This window comes from Syngnathus acus, chromosome 1, assembly GCF_901709675.1.
Source record: "Syngnathus acus chromosome 1, fSynAcu1.2, whole genome shotgun sequence".
Taxonomy (NCBI): Eukaryota; Metazoa; Chordata; class Actinopteri; order Syngnathiformes; family Syngnathidae; genus Syngnathus; species Syngnathus acus.
Genome location: NC_051087.1, coordinates 17,073,839 through 17,092,396, shown reverse-complemented (window position 1 = coordinate 17,092,396; position 18,558 = coordinate 17,073,839). Strand labels below are relative to the sequence as shown.

Sequence of the window (18,558 nt, the reverse complement as noted above, 5' to 3'; positions counted from 1 at the left end):
GAATGACTGCTGGCTTGTCATTACTGTTTCGTCTGGGCAATGGATGACAAGCTTCAACCTGGTTGGAATCCATAGTTATTCCTTTTGTTTGCAGAAATGCAGCTACCTGTTGCTCGGCTGAGCTTGCATCTTGCTCACAGCCATCGCTGCCTGCCGTCACTGCCTTTGCATAAGATATAGGTTTAATTGCTATTCCAGTAGAATAGATCTTTATTGTCATTGTCACACATGTACAGTGATGACAATGTCATTTATTGTTGTGTATTGCTCAAGGTCTGCGACCCCGCTTTCAAGGTGGGCAAGCCTCTTGTCCTCCTCAGCATTGAGCATACCTAATTATCATTGAATATCTTTACCTCTTCCACCAGTGCTAAGATGTTTTTCTGCTGCATCCTCACAGCAGAAACTTCTTCCGAAAGGAAGTCAAGTGACTTTATGTCCTCGACCTCCTCCGTGGACATGGTCAGGTTTTTTTTCGGCCCCATATTGCTCACATTGGTCCCAGCGATCTCTGACAGCTCAATCCGCTGTTCCCCAGTAAATCAGCTGTTAGCCGTCTGCTAACAAACTCGCCGGTTCACGATCTGATTAGATCGGTTACGTTTTCTTGTACCGTAATTTTCGGACTATAAGTCGCGGGTTTTTTCATAGTTTGGGTGGGGGGGGCGACTTATAATAAGGAGCGACTTGTGTTTTTTTTCAAAAATTTTCAAAAAAAGTGAAGCCGCGATAAACGAACCGCGATGTAGCAAGGGATTACTGTAATTTGAATTTCAAGTGACGTCAGCAAGGCGACGCGGCGTGGCGCGGCGGTTGTTTACATAAAGGACAAAGATTGATCACGGGATGACGAAGGGCCCCACGTACTACCGGCATCATTAGCGGCTTTGTTTCTAAGTGACACGGCGGACGAAGAGGTTGAAGGATTTAAGGATTTGGAGTGACACAGAAGGTTTGAAAAACTATTATGGCTTTTACCCACACCCGGTCCTACTCTACGGAGCTCTCTTTCACCTCCGTGGATTGAAGTCGGGGGCCGGCGCTCGGCCGGGTGGCTGTCCAGGGACGGGGGATGGGGCTCGGACATGGCTTTTACGCACGCCCGGTCCTACTCTACGGAGCTCTCTTTCACCTCCGTGGATGGAAGTCGAGGGCCGGCGCTCGGCCGGGTGGCTGTCCAGGGACGGTGGATGGGGCTCGGTCATGGCTTTTGCGCACGCCCGGTCCTATTCTATGGATCTCTCTTCCACCTCCGTGGCTGGAAGTCCACGCCGCCACACGCCTGGAAGTTTGTTTTGTTAAATAAAGAGCCGTTTACCAAACCCACTTCTTTCCTTGTACTTTGTTAAGGCTACAATATAGTTATATACTAGATCTGTGGAATAACGACGAGGCTGACGTCAGGGCTCACGCGCGGCGTTGTTGACAAAGGACGAGGAATTTGATCGATGGATTTATTATTTAGAGTGTACAGATGGTTTGATAATATTATTGCTTATATAATGGAAGATGGGCGAGATGGAAGATGGCGGCGCACGCAGTTGCAGCGGCTCAGTGCTCTCCCGATCTACGCATTGTTTGTTTTTTGTTAGTGTTTGTACCCACTGTATGTCGATCATACACCACCTACAACCGGCAGGAGCTCCTCAGGATAGGTGTTTGCTGCGAGTTGAGTGTCGCAGCGGAGTTTCACCGCTCGAAAAACATACCGGAGGATATCATCAGGCGCCCCGGCTCCCCTTGGATCACCATCCCCGCTGGGAGGAAGCGAAGGCAGCGCAGAGAGAGGAGGCAAAAACGAGGCTGCAGGGCCGGCGCGCTAACCAGGCTACGGAAGCAGCCGTTCAAACCACCGCTCCCTAGCCTGTTTCTTACCAACGCCAGGTCTCTTGCTAACAAAATGGATGAACTAAGGCTACAGATAAGTTAAAGTTAAAGTTAAAGTCCCAATGATCGTCACACACACACCTGGGTGTGGTGAAATTCGTCCTCTGCATTTAACCCATCCCCGTGTGATTTTAATCCATCCCCTGGGGGAGAGGGGAGCAGTGAGCAGCAGCGGTGCCGCGCTCGGGAACCAGACCGTGAAGGACTGCTGCATGGTACTGATCACCGAAACCTGGCTTCATCCACTCATACCGGACTCTGCTATCGAGCTAGCAGGATACACCACACAGCGTCATGACAGGACTGAGAACTCCGGCAAGAGCAAGGGGGGGGGGGGGCTCTGTATGTACGTCAATAACAACTGGTGTACTAATGTGGTGACTGTAGACAGTCACTGCTGCCCGGACCTGGAGTACGTGACTATTAAATGCAGGCCCTTTTACCTCCCTCGTGAATTTACCGTAGTCATGACGACTGTTGTTTACATACCTCCGGAGGCTAATGCTAAGCTAGCTATTGGACTATTACATGGCAGTATTAGCAGCCAGCTGAGCAGATATCCTGACGCAGTCCACATCATGGCAGGGGACTTTAATCATGTAGATTTGAAAGCAGCACTCCCTAGTTTCCATCAGCATGTTAAATGTGCCACTAGAGGAGTTAACACTCTGGACAAGGTCTACTCCAGTGGTTCCCAAACTTTTGCAGGCTGGCGCCCCCTTTGGCTCCCCAGTGAATTCCTAGCGCCCCCCCCCCCCCCAAGGCATTTATATAAATAAATAATACATTTATATAAATAAATAAATAATACATTAATAATATCATTACCAATACGTTGAATTAGTGGGAGCACTGAGTTTGTTTCTCAGAAACGAGCCGGTCCCATCTAGACGTAATCGGAGACAATGACACCCGAAGTGATTTAAGGTTTGTCTTTTATTGCAGGATGCTTGGTCTCCATGTGTTGAAGCAGTTTTGAATGCTTCACTGCCTGGTTAGTTAGCCTGTCGCCACATATTAGCTTTGCGGGCTCGACTGGGGAAACATGTCACGTGACCGGGACGAGTGTCTTGACCTGAATTAATTGATCGTCGATAAAAAAAAAAAATTCTGTGCGGCTTGGCGGCCCGGTACCAAGTGACCCACGGACCGGTACCGGTCCGCGGCCCGGTGGTTGGGGACCACTGCCCTAACCAGCTCAACACAACACAACACGGCGCGTTCTGGCGAGTCCCCAATTTCATGTTGACTTGAACTCAAGATGATGTTGACCGCCAGAATGCGGTTTTTATTATAAGATAAAATTCTGAACATTACAAGCTTGAAATTACAAACCTGAGCTTTTGCTTTTGTAGTCTATGCTGTCGGATCTGACTGGGCCAGAGCGGCGTGTTGTGTACAAATCGACTGCCGCCCCCCTACCGCCCCCCTACCGCCCCTTTCTTCCTCACCGCCCCCCCAGATCTTTCCACCGCCCCCAGGGGGGCGGTACCGCCCACTTTGGGAACCACTGGTCTACTCCAACATCAAGCTAGGCTACAGGGCAAAACAGCTACCTCACCTGGGCCAGTCTGACCATATGTCACTGCTATTAATCCCGGCATATACCACCATCAGGAAATCAGCTCCTATCATCACTAAAACTGTTAAAACCTGGCCTGATGACGCCTCTCAGCAGTTGCAGGACTGCTTCGACAGGACTAACTGGGACATCTTCGAACACCGGGACTTGAACGTGTTCACAGACAGTGTTCTGTGTTATATCAAGCACTGCACAGACACTGTCACAGTGGACAAACCTATACGGATATACCCCAACCAGAAGCCCTGGATGACCGGGGAGGTCCTTCGGCTGCTGGAGGAGAGGGACACCGCCCTGTCCCTCAGGTCTGAGGACGGGGCTCTCTACAGCACAGCCAGAGCCAACCTGAGGAGAGGCATCAGAGAGGCCCAGCTTGCCTACAAGAAGAGGATTGAGGATCACCTGGACAGCAACAACAGCAAGCAGGTGTGGCAGGGAGTCCAGCATCTCACCAACTACAGAACCACCATTGGAGCTGCTGAAGGGGACGCCTCACTGGCAGAGGTCCTCAATACCTTCTTTGCCCCGTTCGAGTCCGAGCCACCTGAAGCGGCCACATCACATCCCACAGACCGCAGCAGCTTCACCCTCACAGTGAAGGAGCACGAGGTGAGGCGCACGCTGCGGACCATCAACTCGAGGAAGGCTGCGGGTCCTGACGGCGTCACTGGGCGTGTCCTGAAGGACTGCGCAGATCAGCTGGCTGGAGTCTTCACAAAGATTTTCAACCAGTCCCTTACCGAGTCCACCGTCCCATCCTGTTTAAAATCCTCCACTATAGTCCCCCTGCCCAAGAAACGCCACATCACCAGCCTCAATGACTACCGGCCAGTCGCACTCACCCCGGTGGTCATGAAGTGCTTTGAAAAGCTGGTACGGGGTCACATCACAGCACTCCTGTTCAGAGGTTTTGACCCCCACCAGTTTGCGCCTACAGGGCAAATAGATCCACAGAGGACGCAGTAGCTACAGCCCTCCACGCTGCAGTGTCCCACCTGGAGCAGCCGGGGAGCTATGTGCGGATGCTCTTCGTGGACTTTAGCTCTGCTTTTAACACCATCCTCCCCCACAGACTGGTGGACATACTGGAGGGCCTGGGACTTCCACATAATACTTGCAGGTGGATTAAGAGCTTCCTGACGGGTCGCAGCCAGAGGGTGAAAGTGGGCCGTCATACATCCACACCTCTCAGTCTTGGTACCGGCTCCCCACAGGGCTGCGTACTGAGCCCACTGCTTTACACGCTCTACACACATGCATGCACCCCCGCCCACGGCAGCAACACCATCGTGAAATTTGCGGATGACACAACCGTGGTGGGGCTCATCTCAAAGGGGGATGAGTCTGCCTACAGGGACGAAGTGGTCCAGCTATCGGAGTGGTGCGGAGAGAACAATCTGCTCCTAAACACGGCTAAAACCCAAGAACTGGTCATTGATTTTAGGAGGAAAAATAAAACGGACATTCCACCACTTATCATCGACGGGGTCTGTGTGAAGAGGGTGTCCTCCTTCCGCTACCTGGGAGTCCACATCGAGGAGGACTTCACCTGGGGCGTGAACACCTCTGAGCTGCTTAAAAAGGCCCAGCAGAGAGACTACTTTTTAAGGGTGCTGAGGAGGCACAGCATTACACAGAGACTGCTGGTGTCCTTCTATCGCTGCTCCATAGAAAGCACTTTAACGTACTGTATATGTGTTTGGTACTCCAGCTGCACTGCTGCTCAGAGGAAAAAGCTCCAAGGGGTCATCAACACAGCACAGAAGATCATTGGCTGCCCTCTCCCCACACTGGAAGACCTACACAGAACCCGCTGTCTCAAAAAAAACACAGAACATTCTGAAGGACACTACCCACCCTGGCCACTCCCTTTTCGAACTGTTGCCATCAGGCAGACGCTACAGATTAATTAGGTCGAGGACTAGCAGATTCGCCAACAGTTTTTACCCTACAGCGGTAGTCACATTGAATGCAGCTAAACGTAAATGATTATGTCTGTGTATGTTCTTCTGTGGGTTTTTAGCTTGTTTTTTTTATCTTTTTATTCTATTTATTCTATTTATTTTTTATCGCATGCGCGGATCGGTTGGCACTTTTTAAATTTCGTTGTACATGTGACAATGACAAATAAAGATCTATTCCAGTGGTTCCCAAACTTTTGCAGGCTGGCGCCCCCTTTGGCTCCCCAGTGAATTCCTAGCGCCCCCCCCCCCCCAAGGCATTTATATAAATAAATAATACATTTATATAAATAAATAAATAATACATTAATAATATCATTACCAATACGTTGAATTAGTGGGAGCACTGAGTTTGTTTCTCAGAAACGAGCCGGTCCCATCTAGACGTAATCGGAGACAATGACACCCGAAGTGATTTAAGGTTTGTCTTTTATTGCAGGATGCTTGGTCTCCATGTGTTGAAGCAGTTTTGAATGCTTCACTGCCTGGTTAGTTAGCCTGTCGCCACATATTAGCTTTGCGGGCTCGACTGGGGAAACATGTCACGTGACCGGGACGAGTGTCTTGACCTGAATTAATTGATCGTCGATAAAAAAAAAAATTCTGTGCGGCTTGGCGGCCCGGTACCAAGTGACCCACGGACCGGTACCGGTCCGCGGCCCGGTGGTTGGGGACCACTGCCCTAACCAGCTCAACACAACACAACACGGCGCGTTCTGGCGAGTCCCCAATTTCATGTTGACTTGAACTCAAGATGATGTTGACCGCCAGAATGCGGTTTTTATTATAAGATAAAATTCTGAACATTACAAGCTTGAAATTACAAACCTGAGCTTTTGCTTTTGTAGTCTATGCTGTCGGATCTGACTGGGCCAGAGCGGCGTGTTGTGTACAAATCGACTGCCGCCCCCCTACCGCCCCCCTACCGCCCCTTTCTTCCTCACCGCCCCCCCCCAGATCTTTCCCCAGGGGGGCGGTACCGCCCACTTTGGGAACCACTGATCTATTCTATTCTATAATAGTTATTTGATTTCTAATTTATATATCGTATATGGGCCTGTGGAATATTTTGAAGTGCACGCGCCGTCAGCGGCGCGCACACATTGTTGACAAAGGACGATCGATGGATTTAATGAATTAGAGTGACACAGATGGTTTTATAAACGTGTTATGTAGTAGTGTTTTTTAAATAACTCTGAATGTTACGTCAGGGCCGTTTTCAGCTCTTCGTTTGTGTTTATGTCACGTTAGCATACCTATCGTTTAGCCTGTTGTTGCTCGTTCATGACTGTTCTTGGTGTTGGATTTTGTCAAATAAATTGCCCCCCAAAATGCGACTTATACTCCGGAGCGACTTATATATGTTTTTTTTCACTTTTTTGGGCATTTTATGGCTGATGCGACTTGTACTCCGGAGCGACTTATAGTCCGAAAATTACGGTATTTCCTTCCACTCTTGAAATCCTTGGTTTTGTTAATTCCTCTCCACGATTGTTTCTTTCACTCTTGAAAGCCTTGGTGGAGTTGGAAAAGTTGGAACCAAGGTTTGATAATCACTAGCAAAAATACCACAACACAAATCCTCGCTGCAACGCAGCAGAACAAAGTAGCGAAATAAACAGCACAGGAATGGCTCGTCTATGGCGACAAAGTAACAACATAAACAGCAAAGGAATGGATTGTCTGTGGCTACAGAGTAACAACAAAAACTGCACAGGAATGGACCATCTGTAGCAACAAAGTAACAGCAAAAACTGGAAAAAGGATCATGACTTGCTGCTGTTTGGAGGCGTTAGCTGCGTGGCAAGCTTTTTCCTGTTCGATGTCGCTGATTGAACTAATATCAGCAAGAGATCTCCACTGAACGGAACATTACCACTGTAGCACTTCTTTCCGCACCATTACTGTACGCTACCTCTCTTTAAATCTCCCTCCTGAGCAGCCAATATGTGCAACACGAGCAGGCTAATTTTCTTCATTAGAGCCCAGCTACAAAGACTGACAAGACCAGAGTGTCTGTTCTTAGAGGGTTTATAAGTGACGGGAGAACGGTGTTTAAATACACACTGATAGTGCGAGGCGTGCCTCTGAGCATTGGGAGTCATTGCGGGAAGCACGGCAGCCAGCCTGTCACGAACAAGGCAGGACAACCATGTGCAACACGGACTGTTTATTTAGGGAATGCGGGAAGAGGAAAACAGAGGCTAGAACGCCAACAGAACAAGTGGATGAGGAAACTGATGAGCCGGTTAGCGAGCTTGTGTCTTGTTACACAGTGGATCAAGCAAATGGGAATCAGGTGGTAGGCGTGTGTGTCAAGGCAGACAACCAGTCAGACGTACCGATACACAGCGGTTCAGGCAAACGTAAATCAGGTGACAGGTGTGCGTGTGTCAAAGCAAGGCGAGACGGCGAGAACTGACATCGGCGTCAATATGCATGGCCTAGTTAGCAGTTAACATGGAACAGGTGGTGGCGATCAGCCCCAATTAGCACATGCAGTTCCGTATTGGCCATAAGAGCTCCAACTCTGTCAGATTGGTGAGAATTAATTGATGAGACTCAATCTGGCTTTGTTGTGGCAAGACAATATCAGGAGAACCTACATGTTCTTCACGATACAGACAAATGTCATGTGCGTTACAATTGGCCTTGATGCAAAAAGGGCATTCGATCAGGTTAGGTGGGATTTTCTTCATCCAAACCCAGAGAGATTCAGATTTAATGATTTAATGATGTATCAAATACTTATTTCATGCAATAAAATGGAAATTATTTAAAAATCATACAATGTGATTTTCTGGATTTTTGTTTTGGATTCCATCACTCGCAGTTGAAGAGTACCTATGATAGAAATTACAGACTTCTACATGCTTTGTAAGTGGGAAAACCTGGAAAATCAGCAGTGTATCAAATACTTGTTCTCCCCACTGTATACTGTATGAATAATCGGATTATTATTTTCTCACTTATAACTATCCTCACATTCAAAGGCACATGGATATTTAACATATATCGATGGACTTTATTACATTACTATTAATTAGGTACATTAGTTAATATTTGTTTAATTTCTCTCCACTGTAGAAAAATTAATACACAATTTTGTACTTACTGTAGGCTTACTTTTAGTGATTATGTTGAGGAGCTACAGTATCAAGAGGTCCTCGCTCAGATATGATTACTATATGTTTATATTTTTCAATTACAATCAGTTTCTCAATCAAGGACTGGCTGATTCCAAAGTAAAATGCATTACAGTAATTCATCCAAGATGTGAAAAAGGGCACGAATTACCGTATTGGCCCGAATATAAGACGACCCCGATTATAAGACGACCCCCTCATTTTCAAGACTCAAGTTTGAAAAAAAACTTTTTGAACACCAAATTTAATTTTTATACAGAAAATAATTACATCTGAAACAAATGATTATAACAATATATTTGAGAGAAAAAGCATATTATTTTGCCTCATTCAAATCATGGAAAAACTGTCTATCACATCTTAATATCTGAACATTTAAATATGTAAACTAAAGTGCAATCACATTTGTAAATGAATGGCTTCTGGTTTTTGAAATGTAAATAAACCAATCTACTGTGATAAAACAACAAAATTGCAATAAGTGCATTAATCATCAAAGTGAAGTCTAACTGTAGTCTTGAAACAAATCTGAATAAGGAAAAACCTTGCAATAAAATATGCAAACTGCTACCGCTATTGTTGGGGAGCCTGAGGACTGTACAGGGTTGGCTCAGATGGTTATGCTCTTTTCACCCCCGGGTGTCGGTCAGAACACAGGATGGAAGACGTGGTTCAGTTTTGATTGCTTTACTGAATTATTGGCAAAAAAATAATAATAAATAACCATAAATGAAATACTCTCAGCAACACACCAAACATAAGTCATCAATCAAGACAACAAAATACATTTGCTGGCGACCGTTAGTCGCCGTGTCGCTGCGTAACGGCTACTCGTACGTTGCGAGGCAAACTTAAAGGAGCGCGCCGGAGCTGTCAATCAAACGGCGCGCACACGAAGCAAACCGCGATCGGACAAACGGCACAACAGTGGGCAGTAGTAACAATGAAATGTATATACTCACTTTGTGTCGAAGACGAACACGATCACAGCAATATACTCAGTCGATACCAGCAACCTTTAACTTACCGCTGCGCAAAAGTGAAAATGGGTATAATGTCTAGAACCCGAATATAAGACGACCCCCACTTTTTCAGTCTTATTTCAATGCAAAAAACATTGTCTTATATTCGGGCCAAAACGGTAGTACTCTTTCAAAGTGCTGTCAAGAAAGAAGAGGCTTGCCTTAGCCAACTGTCTAAGATGGAAAAAGCTGGATTTCACAGCTGGTCGAATTCAAAGACCAAAGTTTGTGACTGTCGGCTTTAGATAAGGCGCCAAGGGGCCCAAGTCAACAGGGTGGCATGTACAACGGCCACTGGGAATACACACCAAAACTGCTATTTTAGTTTAATTGAAATTCAAGAAATTCAGTCCCAACCAGGCCCTCATTTGCTCCAAACAGAACAAAAGTAGCCTCAATTAGAAAGTGTCTTTTTTGCTCAGCAGGACATAGATCTGACAGTCATTCGCATAGCAGTGGAAGGAAATACCGCGTTTCCTTAGAATTTCTCATCAGACTTGCGTTCATCTCTACAATCAGAAATCTGTCAAACAATCTCATCCCTGATAAAAGGAACTTTACCTGGCTCAGCAGAAGAAAAGCTCATCCATGTGCCCTCTCTCATTTGCACATTTTCCATTACGGTCTGCGCTTCATTTAAAGGGCTCTTAACCACAGCTGTTGCTTTGTCTTTCTTTTCTTCTCCAGTAATGTTTCCTGAAGTTATTTTCACCTTCATAGTGTGTTGATCTGATGGTGAGTCATCAATGACTGTTTTACTTGAAATAGGTGGTGTTGGAAGAGTCTCAATCATGATTATACATTCTGTGGGAGCGGAGAGTATATTTTCTATGAAGAGACAAAAATCCAATAAAAAACATTACAACAACACTAATATGACAGTAAGTATAATTCTTAGGAGTACATCTTTAAAATATTCTACCTGTCTCATTTATTTCTGGTTGACAAGTTGGCACTACTTTTTGGATGGCAGGAGAAAATTCTTGCCGAGTTTTTGTGGATGGGTTTGCAATTTTGCAACTCAGCATGCCAATCACATCTGATGTTGCACTGTCAGAGGTCCCAGGTGAAATTGTACGCTGATGTCCAAAATCTGTAATGGAATCTTCAATGATCATGGGCTGATGCTGACAATCTGTTATAGGATAATCAGACTTCTCCTTAGACTGCGCGATCACATCCAAAGGTCTGACCTTGAAAAAGTAAAAAGTAAAAGAAAAAATTAAATTTGAAAATACCTCCTGTAGCTTGTGGAACACATATGAATGCTTTACCTCATGAGTGTCCTGTGGGACTTTTGTTTGTGACTTCTCTTGCTCTGTGGTTTTCTCTGAAGCAGCAGGAGAAGGCGGAAGAGGGAAGTCATTCAAATCAGTCACATCCCCAACTTCATCCACAGTCACAAACTCACTCATGTTCAATGGGAATGAATCAAAATCTTCAACCCCATCCTAATTGTACAAAAGGATACATTCAATAACAATAGTAGCAATAACTACTGGATTAACATGCTTTTTGACAAATGCAGCTCACCATCTTGGGCAATTCAGCATCTGATTTGTTAGAAATTCTTTGTTCACCCAGATTTGAGTTGCTTTTATATGTCTCAAACCTGCATGACTCATATAGTCCTGAGGACGGAACTCCATGTTCGTTCTTCCTCTCCATTTCCCTCCTCTCTTTTATGGTTCTTTCCTCTTGCTCCCGATCCCACTTGGTCCTTTGTAAGTCCTTCTGGACCCACTGCTCCCTAATTTTTCGCCCTCTCCCCCTAAATTCCTTCTCCTTTTTTGCCTCTTTGTCAACTTTCTCACTCTCCCGAGTGTTTAAACCAACCTCTGCATCAACTAATTTGTGTCCACCTGTCTCTTTTATTTGGTAAGCTGCCTTTCCCACTTCTGTCTCCAGAAGAACTTCTTCATTTGCAGAGCCTGCCATTTTATTTCGAGGGTGATTTATTTCTGCTCCACTGTCCACCTCTACAGTATCCTTGAGAAAAGGAAAAGTCAAGAAAATTAATAAAAGCAACTGTTAATGACAAATATCTAAATCATGCTTTTTACCTTAGAAAACTCTGAAAATGCAATATCTGTAGAATCACATTGACCAACATGAATCTTTTCTAAATCGGTTGCATTTACAGTTGTCTGCAAAATAGTCTCATTTGCTGATTCATCTTTCTTGTTAGACTTAGAGACTGCTATAGTAGTTCCTACATTCTCTTTGTCAGTCTTTTTGTCTGGTTCAAGTGCAGATTCAGACAGCACATTCCAATGGTCCTGAGTGACAAGGCTTCCATTTTCTCCAGCCAGTTCATCTTCAATAGGCACTGTTTGAGGGCCCATTAATATATTGTGCTCTTTTCTCAACTCCACAGAATGTGCTATCTTATCTTGGTCAGCTGCATCTGTATTGCGGTCTTCATCATTTTCAAAAATATCCTACAATATTAAAGAAAATACAGGTATGTAAAAAATGTTTGACAAAATTTGAATTTGAACGTGTCAACTAATAACCAAGCATACCTCACGCACGTTTGGAGAAAATACTTGAGTCCGTGTGTTAGTTTTGGGGTCAGGCTTGCGTGAAAAGAACAAAGGGTTGTTTTGTACAATGCATGGAAACCTCTGGAAGCGTTTGTAGACAGAGAGGGCCATGGCTCCAGTTTCCATTTCACAAATTACCTAAGCCAGAAGAAAATAAACAAGCTTTATGGCAGGGGTCATACCAAGCCTTTTTTTTCGGGCAGGCTTGGGAAGGAATGTAGTAGAAGTAACATGTTCCAACGTTACGTACTGAGGATATTAAAAACTAGTAAAACTGAACAAAACCATGTAAACAGATTATAGCTTTATAGCAGGGGTGTCCAAACTTTTTTCAAGGAGGGACAGATTTGATAAAGTGAAGGGGCTCGGGGGCCAATAGTATTTTTGGACATTTTTTAACTACAAAAATTTCATACAAATACACACTGTTATAAAACAATTTTCATTGTCACAATTGTCTTTATTTTTCAAATGACAAAATAACCAAATATAAGCCACTCAGGCAGATGTGAACAACTCTAAAAACACAAATTCTACCTTTCATTCATATCTGAAGAGTCAGATAACATTGAACAAACTGTATGAAATACCTTGAATTTACATGAGTTTAAAATCATTTTTGCCTCATGAACATTTTAAACAGTAATCATAAGTAATGCAAAGTTGTCTGTTATTATTAAAACTTAAAACAAGTGAATTTTGCTCTAGTCATTTACAATATCTTTCAGAAAGTAATAGTTTGTGTCACGTCTACAGGTTAATAACATCAACAGTATTAACATGGCTACTTCGTAGCTTGCTTTAGTAGTACCGTAATTTTCGGACTATAAGTCGCGTTTTTTTTCATAGTTTGGGTGGGGGGGGTGACTTATAATAAGGAGCGACTTATGTGTTTTTTTTCAAAGATTTTCAAAAACTTTCCAAAAAAAAAAAAAGTGAAACCGCGATAAACGAACCGCGATGTAGCAAGGGATTACTGTAATTTGAATTTCAAGTGACGTCAGGAGCGCGACGTGGCGTGGCGCGGCGGTTGTTTACATAAAGGACAAAGATTGATCACGGGATGACGAAGATGACGAAGGGCCCCACGTACTACCGGCATCATTAGCGGCTTTGTTTCTAAGTGACACGGCGGACGAAGAGTTTGAAGGATTTAAGGATTTGGAGTGACACAGAAGGTTTGAAAAACTATTATGGCTTTTACCCACGCCCGGTCCTACTCTACGGAGCTCTCTTTCACTTCCGTGGATTGAAGTCGGGGGTCGGCGCTTGGCCGGGTGGCTGTCCAGGGATGGTGGATGGGGCTCGGACAATGCTTTTACGCACGCCCGGTCCTACTCTACCGAGCTGTCTTTCACCTCCGTGGATGGAAGTCGAGGGCCGGCGCTTCGCCGGGTGGCTCAGTGGATGGGGCTCGGTCATGGCTTTTACGCACGCCCGGTCCTATTCTATGGAGCTCTCTTCCACTTCCGTGGCTGGAAGTCCACGCCGCCACACGCCTGGAAGTTTGTTTTGTTAAATAAAGAGCCGTTTACCAAACCCACGTCTTTCCTTGAACTTTGTTAACACTACAATATACCGTAAATTCCGGACTATAAGCCGCACCGGACTATAAGCCGCACCAGCTAAAATTGGGGGATATTTTAGGTTTTTTTCTTATATAAGCCGCACCAGACTATAAGCCGCACGTGCACACGCGTTTTTTACAAAGAAAGACCGTTCACAGAAAGCCTTTTTAAAGTTTTAATATCATACTTTAACATGTCTTTCTAAACATTGCCTGTGACGCAGCAGTAGTACCGCAGCAACACAGAAGTGTGCACGCGAGTTATTAACAAAGAAAGACTGGACACAGAAAGCTTTTTTAAAGTTTTAATAACATACCATAACATTTCTTTCCAAACACTGCCCGTGACGCTGCAGTAATACCGCAGCAACACGGAAGTAACACAAGACTAATAGGGCTGGATTAAAAAAAACATACCCGGTAAAAGTCACTGAGACGCGGCGGTAACACAGCAGCAACACGGTAGTACAGCACCAACAGGGCTCGTTAAAAAACATACCAGTAAAAGTAAAAAAAGAGCTTCATCGTCTTCATCTTCCTCCTGTGCACTGAAACCATCGAAGTCTTCCTCCTCAGCGTCCGATTGGAATAGCGTTAGATATCCTTCGCCTCACACTTTCTCAGTCTCTCTTTCGTCGTCGCTTTTATGCATTTCTTCGAGTGTGATGAGGGTCTGTTCATGCTAATTTTATTCAAGCACGAAGCGCTAAATTACATTAAACTAGCGAGCGACACGTATAGCTCCAGAGTAGACGGGACCACGAAATAAAGAAAAAGGGTGGCGCAACACAATGTCATCAACATCGACTGCCTTTAGCTTAAAAGCGGCTTCATATGCATTTCTTTTGTCCCCCATAATGACGGTTTTTGTATAAAAGCTTCCTTTCAGTAATATCCGTATTGATCTCGTTCTGTCTCTTCTTTGTGTGAATTATACGCCACTATTCGCCTATCAAAACACAAACTAGCACGTCTTCTTCGGCGCATTATCTCTTCTTCGTCTGTCTCGTGCTTGCTTCCTGCTAGAGCGCCCCCTGGAGGCCGTAAAAATCCATAAATACGCCGCGCCGCGCCGCCATTTAAGCTCTATTTCCCTCTTTGACAGCCAAATCGATTGCTTTTAACTTAAAAGCTGCATCAAATGCATTTCTTCGTGTGTTTTCCATGATGAGGGTGTGTGCGTGATCCGCGAAGTGTTCAAAACACAAACTAGCACGTCTTCTTCGGCGCATTATCTCTTCTTCGTCTGTCTCGCTCTTGCTTCCTGCTAGAGCGCCCCCTGGAGGCCGTAAAAATCCATAAATACGACGCGCCGCGCCGCGCCGCCATTTAAGCTCTATTTCCCTCTTTGACAGCCAAATCGATTCCTTTTAACTTAAAAGCTGCATCAAATGCATTTCTTCGTGTGTTTTCCATGATGAGGGTGTGTGCGTGATCCGCGAAATGTTCAAAACACAAACTAGCACGTCTTCTTCGGCGCATTATCTCTTCTTCGTCTGTCTCGCTCTTGCTTTCTGCTAGAGCGCCCCCTGGAGGCCGTAAAAATCCATAAATACGCCGCGCCGCCATTTAAGCCTCGGGGTTCAAAGTAACCTTCTGAATAAAATGCATTAAAAGTTCACGTTCATTACAACTTGTTTTTGGTGAGCAAAATGTCAGAAGAATTTAATTTAAATGCTGATTGATTGGGTTTTAATACAATGCAGATGGTCCAAACCAGGGCTGTGGACTCGGACTCGGGGACTCGGACTCGTCGGACTCTGTCATTTTTGCCGGACTCGGTGCTGATTTTCCACCGAGTCTGACAATAAAAAAAAATACGTTCAATTTTATTTTCATCATGCTGCTGAGAATGCGCGTAGGAATACTGTCCACAGCCCTGCTTGCTTGTTATGAAGAGAAATTTAGTTGTTGCGTGCGCGCCCGCGCCTGCCTGCTTGCGTGCGTGCACGTACAAGACCCACAATGCCCCGCGCGCAGCCAAGATGGAAGAACCCGGGAGCAGCGAGAGAACAATGTTTTGCCTCTAGATTTGGGGGGGAAACGGAGCGTAAGTTACGATCAATGCGGCCACGTTGAGTTGCACTTAGGCTAATGTTTACATTATGTACCAATGTCAAGGACGATTATGTCACCCAGCTTATATCATTGATGTGTTTCGATAGTTGTGGGATCGTCACTAATTATTTGTGTTTAGATAAATGTCTGAGCTATAATGGTGTAATTAATGATTAAAACTTGAAAGTATCTGTTTATTGTATTCGTTTATATGTTTAATAAAGACAAAGCCATCACAAAACTGTTGTAATTATTTAGATTTTGATCTAAATTAGCCTTGAATAAAGACTAAGCAGTCACATGAATTAACAGAAAAAATGGACAGCCGGACTCGGACTCGTGGTCAAGAGGCCGGACTCGGACTCGGAGCAAAAATCCGACCGAGTCCACAGCCCTGGAAACAGCGCCACTGCTTTGTGTAATCTCTGAGTCACATGGCAGAGTAAGATTAAAGGTTTAGAGCCCTTTGACGCAGGTCACCTAGCGTGCATTCCTACTAAAGCTCATAATAGTCACAAGCAACACAGCCAGAATAAGCAGCAGCCATAGTAGTGTTTCAAAATAGTATTTTTGTTGTTGTTTTTTCCTTCAAGATACCGCAGTGTATAAAAGTGATCAAGTCATCACAAAAATCACGAAAAAAATCCTTATATAAGCCGCACCTGACTATAAGCCGCAGGGTTCAAAATTTTGGAAAAAAGTCACGGCTTATAGTCCAGAATGTACGGTAGTTATATAGTAGATCTGTGGAATAACGACGAGGCTGACGTCAGGGCGCACGCGCGGCGTTGTTGACGAAGGACGAGGAATTTGATCGATGGATTTAATGATTTAGAGTGCACAGATGGTTTGATAATACTATTGCTTATATAATAGTTATTTGATATCTAATTTATATATCGTTATATGGGCCTGTGGAATATTTTGAAGTGCAAGCGTTGTTGACAAAGGACGATCGATTGATTTAATGATTTGGAGTGACACAGATGGTTTGATAACATTATTGCTTATATGATAGTTATTTGATATATAATTTATATATCGTTATATGGGCCTGTGGAATATTTTGTAGTGCAAGCGCCGTCAGCGGCGCGCACGCATTGTTGACAAAGGACGATCGATGGATTTAATGAATTGGAGTGACACAGATGGTTTTATTAACGTGTTATTTATGTAATAGTTTTTTGAATAACTCTGAATGTTACGTCAGGGCCGTTCTCAGCTCTTAGTTTGTGTTTATGTCACGTTAGCATACCTATCGTTTAGCCTGTTGTTGCTCGTTCATGACTGTTCTTGGTGTTGGATTTTGTCGAATAAATTGCCCCCCAAAATGCGACTTATACTCCGGAGCGACTTATATGTTTTTTTTTCACATTTTGGGCATTTTATGGCTGATGCGACTTGTACTCCGGAGCGACTTATAGTCCGAAAATTACGGTATTTACTTTTGACTGACAGCCCCGCGTGAAGAATCGCTGTTGTGATGCCAGTTCAACTTGGAGCTGCTGCACTTTAGCAGCACGGTCACTCCCTGTTAGCATGTTTAGTCTGGTAGTGTCTCTTTAGGTTTAAATCCTTAAACAAGGCAACCGTCTCTTTACAAATTAGACAAACACAATTGCCTTGATTTTCAGTGAAGAAGTACCGTTTTTTTCCGTGTATAATACGCAAAATTTAACTAATTTATTGTCCTAAAATCTGGGGTGCGCATTATACATGGGTACAATTTTTTTTAAATTTTTTTTTTTAATTTAATTTTTTTTTTTTTTTTTTTTTTTAAGAAATCATGGTACTGGTACGAGTATTGATTTATGTATTGTTCTCTTCTTGTCATGTTGTGAAAGAATGTGGGTTGAATAAATACCGAAAGAACAATAGTGTGTTTGTACTGTGCTCTGGTCATTTCGTCAAAGAAGGGATAATAGTCCTCTTCTCTTCTTGACTGACAATGAATGTGATAGTTTAATACAATCAGCAAATAACAAAATGCGTATTACAGGTAATATTTTATTTCACAACACTTTGCCTTGTTCCTTTCGTCTCTGCTGTTCACTTCAAACACGCTCCATACGAACGCAATGCTCTCGTATCAGACGCTTGCTCGATCACCTGCTCGTTTGCTGTCACAATGTACCCTACACAAATCCGAAGCATTTGTTGCGGCTCCGAGTCACGACGAGGGGCAAGTTTTGGTTTCCAAGGGTGTTTTTATTCCTCTTCAACGTCTCTCCCATACAGAGCCGCCTTTTTCACGTCCGCACGTCACTTTCCTCTCTTTTCATCTGATCGCGGTGGTGCCTTTACGGGCAGTCGGAGAAATCAACGCCAAAAAAAAAAAATACATCCAGCCTAGTTAAGACCATACCAAAGACTATAAAAATGGGACCCATTGCCTCCCTGCGTGTGTGACGATCATTGGGACTTTAAAAAAAAACAAAAAAAAAACAAAAAAAAATAAAATAATTGGGTGCGTATTATACATGGGTACAGGCTTTTTTCCAGCATCAACATGCCATTGTTAGGGTGCGTATTATACATGGGGGCGTATTATACACGGAAAAAAACGGTATTATAATTCCCATGTCTCTTGAAAGCGACGGCTTAAAGTGGTGCTCCCACCTTTTGGTAAAAGGAGGTATATAGATTATAGTTTCAAGTTTCATGATTTTTTTATTCAGTTTAACTGTGCAGGCGGGCCATAAATAATACATTATAAGACCAAACCTGCGAGCCGTATGAAATCTGATCGGGTCCCGGATTTGGCCCGCGGGCCGGACTTTGGACATGTC

General features: G+C 44.2%; 1 protein-coding gene across 1 annotated transcript in view; it reads right to left on the bottom strand.

The window, feature by feature from the left end:
- LOC119124462 (zinc finger protein 638-like) overlaps nt 1-18,558 on the bottom strand; it is a 168,940-nt gene that overhangs the window by 29,007 nt on the left and 121,375 nt on the right. Inside the window, exons 14-19 of the mRNA XM_037254471.1 lie at nt 12,124-12,282; nt 11,662-12,039; nt 11,132-11,587; nt 10,873-11,049; nt 10,521-10,791; nt 10,160-10,426 (exon numbers count right to left, since the gene is read on the bottom strand). Coding sequence (XP_037110366.1) covers nt 10,160-10,426; nt 10,521-10,791; nt 10,873-11,049; nt 11,132-11,587; nt 11,662-12,039; nt 12,124-12,282 — 1,708 coding nt within the window. The remainder of the gene's footprint in view (nt 1-10,159; nt 10,427-10,520; nt 10,792-10,872; nt 11,050-11,131; nt 11,588-11,661; nt 12,040-12,123; nt 12,283-18,558) is intronic.